Here is a 17903-nt window from a genome sequence, read left to right as displayed (position 1 = left end):
CGCACTGTAAGTATGCATATGTGTAATGTAGTAAGAGCCACATACATAATACCATGTAATATTTATGTATTTTGCTCATTCTAAGCAACTAAAAAGTGCATTAATTTCCTTCGACAAGAACAACACCACTAATAATCATGGCAGACTTCATGAGACAAATCGACTACTTTGGACAAATGATGATCCAGAACTTTATATTTTTGAGCCTGAATATAAGGAGGATGAGCGACAAGTTTTAGAAGCTGAGTGATAAGAAGATCCAGCAAGTAGCAGTATTGCTAAGTGCTATACAAGAAAAACAAACTATGAACATAATAAAACAATCACTTACTGTACATTGTCTGCTTTCGCTGGGATGCCGACTAATGGGATGTTAGTATCTTCCCGCTTAGATGAATAATTAACCACAATACTCAGGCAGGTAAAAGTAAATCAAAACAAGCGTCTGTGTCTTTCGGAGTTGAATGTCAAAATTGACCAACTTCTCGGTTAATGGACACAACCTTCTACTATAAAAGGGAAGCATTATTTATAATCTATAATTAACTCTGAGAACACGGTGCAGCTAAAAGTAGTTCCTCTGTGTTAGCGCTTTTAATAACACTATCAGTAATACTTGGTTGATATTCAAATGTAAACGGAGTGTTGTTGGTGTTTTACATTGTTTTTTTCATGTTATAACAAATAAATAAATATATTCAGCCTTAACCGCTCTGCTGCCTAAACGGGCTGCAAAGGAGAAATACATTTGATGACAAAAAATGTTCAATTAGAAATGGATGTACCCCAACTTTGCTGAGACACTTTCATCAGATGTAACGATTGCAGCACTAAACTATATATTACTATAAATGCCTCTATTCAATTAACCGCAGAGTCTCCAAAGGTGTGTGGTCTACAAAAGGCAAATACCCCTCTGGGTCTTTAATTAGCGCCGGTTCAAAAAACAGTGGAAGTTCTTTTTTATGAAGTACACAAGATTTCAGTATCAGTTTAAAGTATGACGAGTGGTCAGCATCCTGCAGCTTTATCTATAAAATGTTGGCACTCAGCAGTTGGTGTTAAGTCATCAGCAATTGCAGTCTAAACTGGGTAAAACAGTGAGATTGTGACATTTTTATTTTATCAATTGAAGTACTTTTTTTTTCTATTTGTCAGGAACTTCAGGTGTGAAGCAGCATCGATTTGCCTGGCAAAGAAGAAAGGCACAATAACCAACGTCAATCACCCACACGAACATTGGGCACCACGGTGCTGATATCATAAAAGAATACATGGACAATTTAGTAGATAGCCAACATGTCCGGAACTATTCAAGTCTTTAAGAAAGATAAAAATGCGAGGAGTTAATCAATATAATACCTGTGTGTAGCTTGTCAAACACAAATGGTGGGTTTCTTTTTGAGGAAGTGTGATAGCTTTGGTGTTTGTTTTTATGGCTGATATATTAACTGTCCTTTGTTTTCATTTAAAAAAATATATCCTTTGTTTTCGTTAGCGCTGAGCCTGTCCTTGCTTTTGAATGGACAATCGTTTAATATCAATTAATCAAAATGTATTTACAGTATATAGCCCTTAATCACAAATGTCTCAAAGGGCTTCTCAACCTGACAGCAACAATATGATAATAGTTGTTTTGGCTTTTGTAACAGCCGAATGAGCAGCACAGATACAGTATGAAGAAATATTTCTGAATTGCCAAACATATTAAGTGGAGTTGAAAAGACTTTCGATGTAACAATTTTACACGGTGTGAAAAATAAAACTGAATGACCTTATGCCAGACCTGGGCAAAATACGGCCTATTAAGATTTTCAATCCGGTCGGCCGGACGTTCAATATAATTTTTTTAGACCTTTAACATCAAAACTGTCGCCGCCATTATGATGTGCAGCGCTGCGTTTAAATGACCGTAAGTCTTGATTGAACAGGCCGATATTATCGGCCGATAAATGCTTTGAAATGTATTATCGGAAATTATCGGTATTGGTTTCAACCTCACGATTTTCCCGGGAGACTCCCAAATTTCAGTGCCCCTCCCGAAAATCTCCCGGGGCAACTCTTCTCCCGATTTCCACCCGGACAACATTATTGGGGGCGTGCCTTAAACGCCCTGCCTTTAGCGTCCTCTACAACCTGTCGTCACGTCCGCTTTTCCTCCATACAAACAGCGTGCCGGCCCAGTCACATAATATATGCGGCTTTTACACACACAAGTGAATGCAAGCATACTTGGTCAACAGCCATACAAGTCACACTGAGGGTGGACGTATAAACAACTTTAACACTGTTACAAATATGCGCCACACTGTGAACCCACACCAAACAAGAATGACAAACACATTTCGGGAGAACATCCACACCGTAACACAACATAAACACAACAGAACAAATACCCAGAACCCCTTGCAGCACTAACTCTTCCGGGACGCTACAATATACACCCCCCGCTACCACCAAACCCTCCTCCCCCCGCATCTCCTGAATTCGGAGGTCTCAAGGTTGGCAAGTATGCTCTAGTATACTCTGGACTGAAGCTGTGTGCCTTCATTGTTTTTGTAGCTGTTTTGAGGCATGTTAAAAAAAATAATGCACTTTGTGAAAGTCAAAGTTTAGTATTTCCCATAGTTGTAGTGGGTATCAGGATTATCTCAGGGAGAGCATGTCCCAAATTCCAAGCTGCTGTTTTGAGGCATGTTAAAAAAAATAATGCACTTTGTGGCTTCAATAATAAATATGGCAGTGCCATGTTGGCACTTTTTTCCATAATTGGAGTTGAAGTTGATCTCTTATTTTGAAAAACCTTGTTTTTGATTGAAACTTGTATTAGTAGATTGCACAGTACAGTACATATTCCGTACAATTGACCACTAAATCACCCATCCCTCCAGGACCTGTTCTCCTCCAGGACCAGGAGGCGTGTGGGTCGGATCACAGCTGACTCTTCTCACCCTGGACACAAACTATTCTCCCCTCTCCCCTCAGGCAGGAGACTACGGTCCATCCAGACCCACACCTTCCGCCACCTGAACAGTTTTTTCCACTCGGCCATCAGGCATTTGAACAATAACTCCTAACAGTAGCTCCTTTGAATTCCTTCTAAGTCTATAACAAGATCTGATAGCTCAGTAACAGCACTTGTTATTACCAAATCTGTGTTATATGTGTTTTATGTTGCACGATTGCACCAAGAAAAATTCCTAGTTTGTGAACCCGTTCTCAAACAATGGCAATAAAACTATTCTGATTCTGATTCTAAATGGTAACACCTGAATACGTTTTTCAACTTGTTTAATCTTAAACTTGTTAATCAATTCATGGTAAAGTTACATTGTTTAATGCATCCAGCGGGGCATCACAACAAAATTAGGCATAATAATGTGTTAATTCCACGACTGTATATATCGTATCGGTTGATACCGGAATCTGTAATTAAGAGTTGGACAATATCGGAATATCGGATATCGGCAAAAAAGCCATTATCGGACATCTCTAGTTAAGATAATTGATGACTAGTCGACTGTCACAAAAGTCGTTAGTTGCAGCTAGGGATGTAACAATATGAAAGTTTCATATCACGGTTATTTATATCGCCGAATGTGCTCATAAACGTATTTAAACACATATCAAAATATTTTAACCAAGTTTCATTTAAAACATTTTTTATTGAAACAGTATACTAAATATTGTTTTGGATTCTTAAGAGCCATATATAAATATATATGTTTGAGTGTTTGAATGTTTCCTGTCTTTCCATTTTAATTCTTGAAATTGTTTCTCTTCTATTGATAAAGGCATATTGAGCGTTCACTTTGCTTCACTTCCGCTTTTTGTGACCTTACACAAGTTCACTATATGTTAATAAAGTTGTACATCCCCGTGTTACATTCTTTTGACCAAGTTCCTTATTGTGTTTATACTGTATTGCAGGGGTGTCAAACTCATTTTAGACCGAGGCCCACATGGAGAAAAATCTACTCTCAAGTGGGCAGGGCTGGTAAAAATCACGGCACGATAACTTAGAAATAAAGACAACTTCAGATTGTTTTCTTTGTTTAAAAATAGAACACGCACATTCTGAAAATGTACAAATCACAATGTTTTTTTTTTACACTTACATGTTGCGGTTCATAGTATTCTGTCTTATTTGTCGTTATTTATACTTTCTGAATAAATTATGTGATAATGTTCATCAGTCAACTCATTGGTGTTAATCTATCAAGATAAAAAAAAATCATATCAAAATCAAAATTACAGGTTATTTATGTAGTTTGCTCATTTTCCTCGACTGGTGCACTAACATCATATGGTTTATTTTTATTTTTACATATGTAGCATCATCTACAAAGATACAAATAATTGCTATTGCGACATCTAGTGGACACATTGAGAACAGCGGTTTCTTTCCTTCAAAAATGTAGGCTCATTTTTATACTTGGCAAACTCAACCCGCAGGCCGGATAAAACCTGTTTGCAGGCCTGTTGAGGCCCGCGGTCCATACGTTTGACACCACTGCTGTATTGCATTCATGTTAGCATTAGGCTAGCTAGCAAGCTAGCACTAGTTGAGCAGTGAGTTCATCAAAGTGCGGCTATTAATCACGTTTTTTTGGTAATTCCTATTTAAAGCAATAATACTAACCGTCAGAAGTTTAACCGCGGTTATCATTAATAAAGTTTATCGTAGTTGCAGTCGATGGCTGCAGCTCTAGTTGCCACGAATATGACTTGTTTATAACATCTTGCCGTTTGTTTACAGGGATGGTCACTCGTCCATTACACTGTTTGTCGGTGTTGCCAAGCAATGTCAGTTCTAACTTAAATGCCTTGTCGCCTCATTTCCACACAATACCATTAAGTGACTAAATGCAGGCTGTAAAGTGACAGCACACAGAGTTGTTAGCGAGTGTGAATCTTTGGGCGACCAAAAATTCCATCCGATTCAGATTTCTCGAGGGACAATTCGATTCAGAAACTATTTTTGATGCAAACCGATTCTTGCAATATATTTTATTTGATACAATAATTTAGGTCACAGGTTAGAAAGGATCCTTCTAGTAGCATGGAGATTGCCTAAAAACTAGGGATGTCCGATAAATGCTTTAAAATGTAATATTGGAAATTATCGGTATCTGTTTCAAAAAGTAAAATTTGTGACTTTTTAAAACGCCGCTGTGTACACGGACTTAGGGAGAAGTACAGAGCGCCAATAAACCTTAAAAAGGCACTGCCTTTGCGTGCCGGCCCAGTCACATAATATCTACGGCTTTTCACACACACAAGTGAATGCCATACAGCAATAAAGGTTACACTTAGGGTGGCCGTATAAACAACATTAACACTGTTACAAATATGCGCCACACTGTGAACCCACACCAAACAAGAATGACAAACACATTTCGGGAGAACATCCGCACCGTAACACAACATAAACACAACAGAACAAATACCCAGAACCCCTTGCAGCACTAACTCTTCTGGGACGCTACAATATACACCCCCCGCTACTCCCTAACCCCAAATCCCCGCAACCCCAACCCTGCCCACCTCAACCTCCTCATGCTCTCTCAGGGAGAGCATGTCCCAAATTCCAAGCTGCTGTTTTGAGGCATGTTAAAAAAAATAATGCACTTTGTGACTTCCATAATAAATATGGCAGTGCCATGTTGGCATTTTTTTTCTATAACTTGAGTTGATTTATTTTGGAAAACCTTGTTACATTGTTTAATGCATCCAGCGGGGCATCACAACAAAATTAGGCATAATAATATTTTAATTCCACGACTGTATATATCGGTATCGGTTGATATCGGAATCGGTAATTAAGAGTTGGACAATATCGGAATATCGGATATCGGCAAAAAAGCCATTATCGGACATTTCTACTAAAAACTTTTTGTATTCATTTTTATCAAAATATATATTGTTTTTTTATTTATCTTTTATTTTTTAATATATTTTTGAAAATTATGGATAAATTTAGAATCTGGATAAATAAGAATCACGATTCGGATGTGAATCGATTTTTCTGTGCACCCCCAGTGAAAGAGTCCGTGTACCTTCCGTTCATTCTATTTCCAATTCTTAAATGCAAATCAAACAAATTTCAGGCCAACTATTTGACACTTTTTGAAAACGACAATAGGTCTCCTGCTGAACAAAAATGTTACCGTTATGCTAAAAAACATGCTAAACGCAAAAGCAAACCTTTCGTTCATTCCATTTCCAATTCTGAAACGCAAATTAAAAAAAACTAAGTTAGGGCTGTTTTTTCGATTTTTACTATATATGGCAGATTTTTAAAAAACAAAAAAGGGTTGATTTTCATTAAAATGTTGCCATAAAATTGGATTTTGTGCCGTTTTCCTTTTATGTATTGTTATTTTTCCAGATAAACACAAAAATTCAATTCAAGTTTATCCAAAATAACAAAAATGAGTGGTTATCTGTGTGATGACAAATTGAACCGGAAGCAGTATTTTAGCTTTTCCTTTGCGTTTAGCATGTTTTTAGCGGTAACATCTTTGTTCAGCAGGGGTCCTATTGTCATTTTTTAAAAAGTGTCATTAAATAGTTGTCTGACTTTTGCTTCAGAAATGAAAATAGAAAAAATGGCCCGGAATTTGTTTATTGATTTGCATTTAAGAATTCGAAATACAATGAACGGAAGCTACACGGACCGTTACCGTTACGCTAAAAACATGCTAAACGCAAAGGAAAAGCTAAAATACAGCTTACGGTTCCATTTGTCATCACACAGATAACCACACAGTTTTTAATTTTGGATGAACATTTGTAGATTTTTGTGTTTATCTAGAACAGTGTTTTTCAACCTTTTTTGGGCCAAGGCACATTTTTTGCGTTGAAAAAATCCGGAGGCACACCACCAGCAGAAATCATTAAAAAACTAAACTCAGTTGACAGTAAAAAGTCGTTGTCGCAATTTTTGGGTATGACTTTAAACCATAACCAACCACATCAATATAGCTCTTGTCTCAAAGTAGGTCAACTGTCACATCACGCCGTGACTTATGAGTTTTTTGTTGTTTTTCCGTGTGTATAGTTTTATTTCTTGTCTTGTGCTCCTATTTTGGTGGCTTTTCCCGTTTTGTTGGTATTTTCCTGTTGCAGTTTTATGTCTTCCTTTAAGCGTTATTCCCCGCACCTGCTTTGATTTAGCAGTCAATATTTAAGTTGCTATCTTTTTTTGTGTGGACATCGTTGATTGTCATGTCATATACAGATGTAATTTGTGCTCCACACGCTGTAAGTCTTTGCTGTCGTCCAGCATTCTGTTTTTGTTTACTTTGTACTTTACAGCACCGACACTCAACGACACATTTGCAAATTATAATTACTGTTTTGCAAAAAATATTTTTGACCCAAATAGGTGAAACTGCATAATCTCCCACGGCACACCAGACTGTACCTCACAGAACACTGAAGAACACTGATCTAGAAAAATGAAAATCCATAAAAAGGAAAAAAGCACAAAAGCCTATTTTATGGCAATATTTTAATGAAAATAAACCTGTTTTGTTTCTTTTAAAATCTGCCATACATAAAATTAAGAAAGTTTTTCGATTTCTATTATTTTTTTATTTGAGTTTCAGAATTGAAAATAGAATCAACGGAAGGTACACGGATAAAGATGTTACCGTTATGCTAAAAACATGCTAAACGCAAACAAAAAGCTAAAAAAAATACTGCTCCCGGTTCAATTTGTCATCACACAGATAACCACGCATTTTTGCATTTTGGATGGACATTCGTTTTTTGTGTTGATCTGGAAAAATACAAAATTTTTTTTTTGCAAATAATAATTAACTTAGAATTTCATGGCTGCAACACATGCCAAAGTAGTTGGGAAAGGGCATGTTCACCACTGTGTTACATGGCCTTTCCTTTTAACAACACTCAGTAAACGTTTGGGAACTGAGGAGACACATTTTTTAAGCTTCTCAGGTGGAATTCTTTCCCATTCTTGCTTGATGCGGAGCTTAAGTTGTTCAACAGTCCGGGGGTCTCCGTTGTGGTATTTTAGGCTTCATAATGTGCCACACATTTTCAATGGGAGACAGGTCTGGACTACAGGCAGGCCAGTCTAGTACCCGCACTCTTTTACTATGAAGCCACGTTGATGTAACACGTGGCTTGGCATTGTCTTGCTGAAATAAGCAGGGGCGTCCATGGTAATGTTGCTTGGATGGCAACATATGTTGCTCCAAAACCTGTATGTACCTTTCAGCATTAATGGCGTCTTCACAGATGTGTAAGTTACCCATGTCTTGGGCACTAATACACCCCCATACCATCACAGATGCTGGCTTTTCCACTTTGCGCCTATAACAATCCGGATGGTTCTTTTCCTCTTTGGTCCGGAGGACACGACATCCACAGTTTCCAAAAACAATTTAAAATGTGGACTCATCAGACCACAGAACACTTTTCCACTTTGTATCAGTCCATCTTAGATGAGCTCAGGCCCAGCGAAGCAGACGGCGTTTCTGGGTGTTGTTGATAAACGGTTTTGGCCTTGCATGAGAGAGTTTTAACTTGCACTTACAGATGTAGCGACCAACTGGAATTACTGACAGTGGGTTTCTGAAGTGTTCCTGAGCTCTTGTGGTGATATCCTTTACACATTGATGTCGCTTGTTGATGCAGTACAGCCTGAGGGATCGAAGGTCACGGGCTTAGCTGCTTACGTGCAGTGATATCTCCAGATTTTTTTAACCCTTTGATGATATTACGGACCGTAGATGTTGAAATCCAAAACTGTTCAACAATTTGCTCACGCATTTGTTGACAAAGTGGTGACCCTCGCCCCATCCTTGTTTGTGAATGACTGAGCATTTCATGGAATCTATTTTTATACCCAATCATGGCACCCACCTGTTCCGAATTTGCCTGTTCACCTGTGGGATGTTCCAAATAAGTGTTTGATGAGCATTCCTCAACTTTATCAGTATTTATTGCCACCTTTCCCAACTTCTTTGTCACGTGTTGCTGGCATCAAATTCTAAAGTTAATGATTATTTGCAAAAAAAAAATATGTTTATCAGTTTGAACATCAAATATTAAGATTAAAGAACCAATGATTGTCACACACACACTAGATGTGGTGAAATTTGTCCTCTGCATTTGTCCCATCCCCTTGGGGAGCAGTGGGCAGCAGCGGCGCCGCGCCCGGGAATCATTTTGGTGATTTAACCCCCAACTCCAACCCTTTGTTGCTGAGTGCCAAGCAGGGAGGTTATGGGTCCTATTTTTATAGTCTTTGGTATGACTCGGCTGGGATTTGAACTCCAACCTACCGATCTCAGGGCGGACACTCTAACCAATATGTTGTCTTTGTGGCATATTCAACTGAATATGGGTTGAAAATTATTTGCAAATCATTGTATTCCGTTTATATTTACATCTAACACAATTTCCCAACTCATATGGAAACGGGGTTTGTAGTTTAAGAAGAATACAGTAATTAGCATGAAGTGTACTGAGGCCCCGCCCACAGCAGGGCAAGGTGAGGCCTGCGGGCCGAATGACACCTGTACGCCGTCAAGGTGCCAAACAAGCACCGACTCTGATAATTGAATCTTCCTTTGAAATATACAAAAAAAAACTAAAAACTCCCTCCGACTTATGTCAAGGCGAACATAATGTCAATTTGACGTCATCTTTGTGTCAATATTTGCTCCAAATGGAAGCCGACAGGTGACATCACCGCAACTAACAAGAAAACTTATCACGGACACTTTAAACGCACTTTATTGGCATCTAGTTATGCCATTTGATTTTAAAAAAACAAACATATTAAACTAAGTTTGTTGTAGCTAATTTGGCTTCCATTATCCTAACAACTTGCTAATAAGCACCTAGCAAGCTAAATTAGCCTGGAGTGGTCGGAACGCCATGGCCAAAACGGGACAAAAAGGCAATAACATTGAATAAAAGTGGTCGTATTCACCTTGCTTTTGACCTCCACGGCACTCAGAGAACGATTACTCGGCACACGGTGGTTCTTGTTCATGTTTAGCAGCGGTACCACCACCACCACCGCCACCGCCGCCCTCACTCGCCTTGCCCGCTCCGAGCGCCTCCGCTCCGGACACACAAAACAGAAGAGGCCGCCAATATATACTTCCGGTAAAGGCGTCCAAATAAATACAAGGTACTTTGCCCGCCCACCACCGTCAGTCAAAGTCCTCAACAGAAGGGCCCCAACTTGCTCCGCGTCATGCCGGCCGCCGATGGTGCTGTGGGAGCCGCGTTACCGAGCTTGTGACTGCGGAGGTGTTTCTCCTCTCGTCGCTCTGTGCGAAATGCCTCGACACGCTTCAAAATAAAAGTCGCTGCTTCAAAATAAGAGACATGAACTACATAGTTTTCCTCAAACCAAGCGTTGTTTCACTTTTATTACTTCGAAAAAGATGTGTGATAATTGGGTGAATTGTGATGATCCGTGGCTTGGATTATAGTTTGTTTGCGTTTGTGATTCCAGTTCTGTTTCAGCACCCCTGTTCAGTTGCCATGACGACAGATTACTCTCACCTGCCTCTGATTAGCGTTCGGTAAGGAAAACCAGAATTATTCTGAACATTAGACACACTGGGTTGGTTATAAGGCGCACTGTCTAGTTTTGAGGGGGGAAAAAAGGATTTTAGGGGGTCATATAGCCCGGAAAATACGGTAAGTTGCTTAGACAGCCTTAATTATACTGTCTTATATTCATGTTACCATTAGGCTAGCTAGCAAGCTAGCGCTAGTCGACCCGCGACTTCATCAAAGTGCGGCTATTAATCACGTTTTTTTTTTTAAATAATTCCTATTTGAAGCAATAATACAAACAATCAGAAAATTTACCGCGGTTATCATTAATAAAGTTTATCGTAGCTGCATCTATGAGTAGGATGACCATATACTGAAATCCCAAAAAGAGGACACATAAATGCGTGCCAAGGCCGGGACTAGGTGAAAATTTGCCAATGATACTCGAACTTGCTTTCTAAATAATATATTTCTTTAAATAAAGCATTTTGTTGTCCTCTGTTGACAGCAGTGTTGGCGCTAGGAATTTCCAAAATGGGGTCCCACAGTTAATTTTAAAGGGCCCCAATTTTTTGTAAGCGTTTTGAAAAAAGAAGATAAACATATGCATTATCCTGTTATATCTCACATTCTATATTGTGTTCTGGAAAAAGGTTGTCATAAACGTTACTTAATTCATAAAAATAAAAAAATACATTCAGTTAAACATTCATTCACTTTCTTCTTTCCTTCATGGATCTGACCTTTACCGATGCTGGTAGTTTTTCCTATGTTTTTATTTAATAAGTTGTAGGTGTATTTATTTCAGTATAAAAGTGTAAAAAGTGTTTTCCTTGGGTCACGAAATGATGATAATGGTGTGCCAGGGCATACATACGTTTTATATTTAACGCTTAAATCCCTGGAGTCTACATCAACTTCAGATCTAGCCCTCATTTAAAAATGTTTTAGTTTTTTTTATGTTGTTTTTTTGTTTGTTTGTTTTCCGCCCTTTTTTGTCAAACAAAACTATGTTTTTAATGACAAACACACAAAATATGCAAAATCTTCCACCAAAAATATTTTTCAAAGTGGAATCTTTGATGGGCAGTAATCGGAACCTTTGATAGGTCAATAATTCATAATAACATTGATTTTGATTCAATATTATGTTTTGAGCAATGACAGTTTAAAAAAAAAAAAACAGCTTTGTTTTATTAGTCAACATTGCAACTTTTTCTTAATTACATTTCACCTTTAAGCTTTTTTATTTCACTTTTGTTATGTTTTTGTTCATTTTAATAGTGTTTTTAGAATGTGCCGTGGGCCTTTAAAACATTAGCTGTGGGCCGCTAATGGCCTCCGGGGCACACTTTTGACTGCTATAGATAATAAAAAATAAAATCTGATAAATCTATGGATAAAAAGCAGAGCCTGGCGACGCATGCGCGTTTATCATAACTCTCTCTCTCTCTCTGCCCCTCCCTCAGGAATGCTGCTGCGTGCGCACACCTTCACAATTTGTTTTGTTTTTAACCCCTTCTTAACCCTGAACGTACATTGAAAATACACGCAATCCTAACTCAAAATGCCGGACATTTGAGGCATTTAAGAAACTCCGCCCGGACAGCCCCGCAAAAGAGGACATGTCCGGCGAAAAGAGGACGTATGGTCAGTCTATCTAGGAGGTAAGGTTGCCACTAATATGACTTGTTTAAAACATCTTGCTAATTGTTTACTGGGATACTGTATTGTTTATTTGTCAGTGTTGCCAAGCAATGTCAGTACTAGCTTAAATGTTTTGTTGCCTCATTTCCACACAATACCATCAAGTGACTGAATGCAGGCTGTAAAGTGACAGCACACTGTGAGGCACTACAATTGACTGTATTAGATGTGACGGGTAGGGGTGGGAATCTTGGGGCGCCAAAAGATTCGATCCGATTCCGATTCCTTGAGGGACGAGTCGATTCAAACTGATTCGAACAATATTTTATTTGATACATTAATTTAGGTCACAGGTTAGAAAAGCGCCTTCTGGTAGCGTGGAGATTGTCTAAAAACTTCTTTTTTTTAAATTGATCCATATATATATATATATATATATATATATATATATATATATATATATATATATATATATATATATATATATATATATATATATATTACACATAATTTTCTAAAATATATTAAAGATAAATAAAAAACATGTTAATTATCTTTTATTTAATATATTTTTGAAAATTATGAATCTATTTAGAATCTGGATAGACAAGAATCTGCTTTAAAATCAATCAATCAATGTTTATTTATATAGCCCTAAATCACAAGTGTCTCAAAGGGCTGCACAAGCCACAACGACATCCTCGGTTCAGAGCCCACATAAGGGCAAGGAAAAACTCAACAACCCAGTGGGACGTCGATGTGAATGACTATGAGAAACCTTGGAGAGGACTGCAGGAATTCCGTTATACAATTTCTCAATTCAACAAGTTACTGCTGCAAAATTTCTTGACCGATTTGGAAAATTTCAACACCAACCATTTCAACTCATTCAGACCATTCAAGTTTTTTACCATTTTCAAAAAAATTCCCGCTATTCCCAACTTTTTTGGAAATTCCCTATTGAAATCAATAGCCTCCTCTTCTCCTCCTCACTCCATCACCAGAATCCTCTTCTCCTCACTCCATCTATCACCTCCTCACTCCATCATCTCCCACATCTACTCCTCCCTCTTTCATCTTTAACCTCCTTATCACAGCCTCGCTCCTTCATCTGCTCCCCACTCCATCATCTCCTCCTCACCCCTTCATCCTCCACCTCTTCTCCTCACTCCTTCATCAGCCTCCTCTTCTCCTCACTCCATCATCAGCCTCCTCTTCTCCATCATCAGCCTCCTCTTCTCCTCACTCCATCATCTCCCACATCTACTCCTCCCTCTTTCATCTTTAACCTCCTTATCACAACCTCACTCCTTCATCTGCTCCCCACTCCATCATCTCCTCCTCACCCCTTCATCCTCCACCTCACCCCCTCATCCTCCACCTCCTCATTCCTTCATCAGCATCCTCTTCTCCTCACTCCATCATCAGCCTCCTCCTCCTCCTTCATCTTCAGCCTCCTCCTCCTCCTTCATCATCAGCCTCTTCTCCTCACTTCAAAATATTCCGCATGTCCATGAATTGTGTGCTCTACTTTAACAATTCTAAAAAATGTTCCAGGATATTAGTTCAACTTCAGCTTTCACACGCAATTCCTTAAAGAATTGCCCCATCTAGTATATGAATGGTTCACTACTGTGTAGGTATTATTGTGATAAAACAGCTTGTTCTCTGGTGACATCTGCTGCACATTTAAGGTATTATACCCTGCTACTTGCTGCTCTCTAGTGTGATCACTTTGAAGAGCAATATTACTGCTAGTACTTATGAGTGGTGTAAGTTTATATGTTCCTACTATTGCACTGTGCTGATTGGCTGCTTAGGTCACGTGGTTGTACTGCCATTGTTCTCCATTGGACAACTGTAAACAAATGAAATGTAACTGACCATATTTACGTTACCACTATACACTCGCACAGCAGGGGGCGCTAACAGTAGCTTAGGTGTGTCTCTTTGCCGACGAGGCCTCTCCATGCACCTCCGCCTCAGCTGTCTTCACCCTCTCATCGGCCTTCACCGCAGAAGAAGACACAACCAGTCATGTGACCATCATGCAGGTGGTCACCTGGGGTTAAATGACAACACAGGGCTGCCACACCTTTCATCTCATCCTCACCCTTTCATCATCAGCGTCTTCATCCCCTCATCTCATTCTCACTCCTTCATCCCCACCTGTTCACCTCATCATTTCATCATCAGCCTCCTCTTCTGTTCACCTCATCCCTTAATCATCAACCTCCTCACCCCTTCATCATCAGCCTCCTCACCTCATCCCTTCATCCTCAGCCTCCTCACTTGTTCACCTCATCCCTTCATCATCAGCTTCCTCACCTCATCCCTTCATCATCAGCCTCTTGCACATTTCTACATTATCTCTTCATCAGCCTCCTATGTTCACTCCATCATCAGCCTCCTCACTTTTTCATCTCATTTCTTCATCACTAGCCTCCTCATATATTCACTTCATCATCTGCCTCCTCACTTTTTTATCTCATTCCTTCATCGCTAGCCTCCTCATGTATTCACTTCATCCCTTCATCATCAGCCTCATCTTTTCATCTCATCCTGTCATCATCAGCCTCCTCACTTGCTCACCTCATCCCTTCATCAGCCTCCTCACCTTACCTCACCCCTTCATCATCAGCCTCCTGCACATTTCCACATTATCTCTTCATCATCAGCCTCCTATGTTCACCTCATCCCTTCATCATCAGCCTCCTCACCTTTTCATCTAATTCCTTCATCACTAGCCTCCTCATATATTCACCTCATCCCTTCATCATCAGCCTCCTCACCTTTTCACCTCATCCCTTCATCATCAGCCTCCTCACCTGTTCAACTCATCCCGTCATCATCAGCCTCCTATGTTCACCTCATCCCTTCATCATCAGCCTCACCTTTTCATCTAATTCCTTCATCACTAGCCTCCTCATATATTCCTCATCCCTTCATCATCAACCTCCTCATATATTCACCTCATCCCTTCATCATCAGCCTCCTCACCTGTTCACCTCATCCCTTCATCATCAGCCTCCTCACCTTTTCATCTCATTCATTCATCATCAGCCTCATCACCTGTTCATCTCATCCCTTCATAATCAGCCTTCTCACCTCTTAACCTCATCCCTTCATCATCAGCCTCCTTACCTTTTGACCTCGTCCCTTTATCATCAGTGTTTTCATGCCATCTACTCAGCTTCACCCCTTCATCTGCCTCCTGCACCTGTTCACCTCCTCACTTTATCATCAGCCTCCTCACCTGTTCATCATCAGTTCTCATCAGTTTAATTTACCCCTTCATCATCAGATTCTAACCTGTTCACCTAATCTCTGAATCATCAGCCTCCTCAACCCCTCATCATTTCATCCTCACTCCATTATCAGCCTCCTCACCTCCTCATCATTTCATCCACTCCATCATCAGCCTCCTCACTGGTTTACCTCATTCTTTCATCATCAATAACCTCATTGCTTCATCATCTGTCTCCTCACCCCTTCATCATCAGTCTTCTCACTCCTTCATTATCAGCCTCCTCACTCGTTCACCTCATCCCTTCCTCACATCTCTTTATTATCCGCCTCCACACCCCTGCATCTCATGCTCACACTTTCATCATAAGCTTCTTAAACCCCTCATCTCATACTCACACCTTCATTCATTTATCAGCCTGCTCATCTAAGCCTCACTCATAAGTGAAAGTACCAATGATTGTCACACACACACACACACACACACACACACACACACACACACACACACACACACACACACACACACACACACACACACACACACACACACACACACACACTCTAGGTGTGGTGAGATTGTCCTCTGCATTTGACCCATCACCCCAGGGGAGGTGGCTGCACCCGGGAATCATTTTGGTGATTTAACCCCCAATTCCAACCCTTGATGCTGAGTGCCAAGCAGGGAGGTAATGGCTCCCATTTTCATAGTCTTTGGTATGACTCGGCCGGGGTTTGAACTCTCAACCTACCCATCTCAGGGCGGACACTCTTATTTATCATCAGCCTCCACATATGCTCTTCACTCATTCATCGGTCTCCACACATCATCCTAACTCCTTTATCATCAGCCTCATCTCATCCTCACTCTTTCATAATCAATTTCCTCGTCTCATCCTCACTCCTTCATCATAAGCCTCATATCATCCTTTAGTCTTTCATCATTTTCCTCACTTCAAACTCACTTGTTTATCATCATCTTATCCTCACACCATCATCAGCTTCCTAATCTCATCCTCACTCACTCATTCATCAGCCTCCACATATCCTCCTCACTCATTCATCATCTCATCCTCACTCCATCACCAGTCTCATCTCCTCCTCATTCTTTCACCATCAATTTCCTCATCGCATCCTCTCCATCATCAGCCTCATCTTATCCTCAATCTTTCATCAACTCCCTCATCCGATTATCATTTTCCTCACTTGTTTATCATCATCTCATCCTCACTCCTTCATTGTCACCCTCATCTGCTCCCCACTTCTTCATCATCTCACTCTTTCATCTATCGCCTCCTCACTCCATCATCTCCCACATCTACTCCTCCCTCTTTCATCTTTAACCTCCTTATCACAGCCTCACCCCTCCATCTCCTCCTTTTCTCCTTCATCATCAGCCTCCTCTTCTCCTCACTCCATCATCAGCCTCCTCTTCTCCTCACTCCATCAGCCTCCTCTTCTCCCCACTCCGTGTTTCACCTCCTCACTCAATCACCTCCCACATCCACTCCTCCCTCTTTCATCCTTAACCTCCTTATCACAGCCTCACTCCTTCATCTGCTCCCCACTCCATCTCCTCACCCCTTCATCCTCCGCCTCCTCTTCTCCATCATCAGCCTCTTCTTCTCACTCCATCATTAGCATCCTCTTCTCCTCATTCCTTCATCATCAGCCTCCTCACTCCATCATCCCCCACATCTACTTCTCCCTCTTTCATCTTTAACCTCCTTATCACAGCCTCACTCCATCTCCTCACCCTTTCATCCTCCACCTCCTCCTCTTCTCCTTCATCATCAGCCTCTTCTTCTCCTCGCTCCATCATCAGCCTCCTCTTCTCCTCACTCCATCATCAGCATCCTCTTTTTCTTACTCCTTCATCAGTCTCCTCCTCCTCACTCCTTCATTATCTGCCTCCTCTTCTCCTCACTCCATCATCTCCCACAACTACTCCTCCCTCTTTCATCTTTAACCTCCTTATCACAGCCTCACTCCATCTGCTCCCCACTCCATCAGCTCCTCCTCACCCCTTCATCCTCCACCTCCTCCTCACTCCATCATCAGCATCCTCTTCTCCTCACTCCATCATCAGCATCCTCTTCTCCATCAGCATCCTCTTCTCCATCAGCATCCTCTTCTCCTCACTCCTTCATCATCAGCATCCTCTTCTCCTCACTCCTTCATCATCAGCCTCCTCCTCCTCACTCCTGCATTATCAGCCTCCTCTTCTGCTCACTCCATCATCAGCCCCCCCCCCCCTCCATAGCAACACTACTTTCCCTCCATTTTGTCTTTCTCACAAGGGACAGTTAAGGATGGTGAAGTAAGTGCAAGAAGAAGAAACTTCCTGGGTGATAAAGAGCAACATAACCTGCCATGGACACACACACACACACACACACACATACAAATATAATATCAATATTCTACATGCTCTAATTACAGCAAGGAGTGTTTAGCTA

At 40.5% G+C, this 17903-nt stretch overlaps 1 protein-coding gene across 2 annotated transcripts in view; it reads right to left on the bottom strand.

Annotated features, from left to right (window-relative positions):
- LOC133653364 (partitioning defective 6 homolog beta-like) overlaps positions 1 to 10269 on the bottom strand; it is a 53981-nt gene extending 43712 nt beyond the window's left edge. For both annotated transcript variants that reach the window (XR_009826714.1, XM_062052551.1), the window contains exon 1: positions 9971 to 10269. Coding sequence is in view for 1 of the 2 variants with exons in the window: in XM_062052551.1 (XP_061908535.1) it covers positions 9971 to 10033 (63 nt within the window). In the remaining variant the exon portion in view is untranslated. The remainder of the gene's footprint in view (positions 1 to 9970) is intronic.
- Between the last annotated feature and the right edge of the window lie 7634 nt (positions 10270 to 17903).

This window comes from Entelurus aequoreus, linkage group LG07, assembly GCF_033978785.1.
Source record: "Entelurus aequoreus isolate RoL-2023_Sb linkage group LG07, RoL_Eaeq_v1.1, whole genome shotgun sequence".
NCBI lineage: Eukaryota > Metazoa > Chordata > Actinopteri > Syngnathiformes > Syngnathidae > Entelurus > Entelurus aequoreus.
The sequence above is the reverse complement of the archived record's forward strand: the minus strand, read 5'-3'. Positions and strand labels throughout refer to the sequence as shown.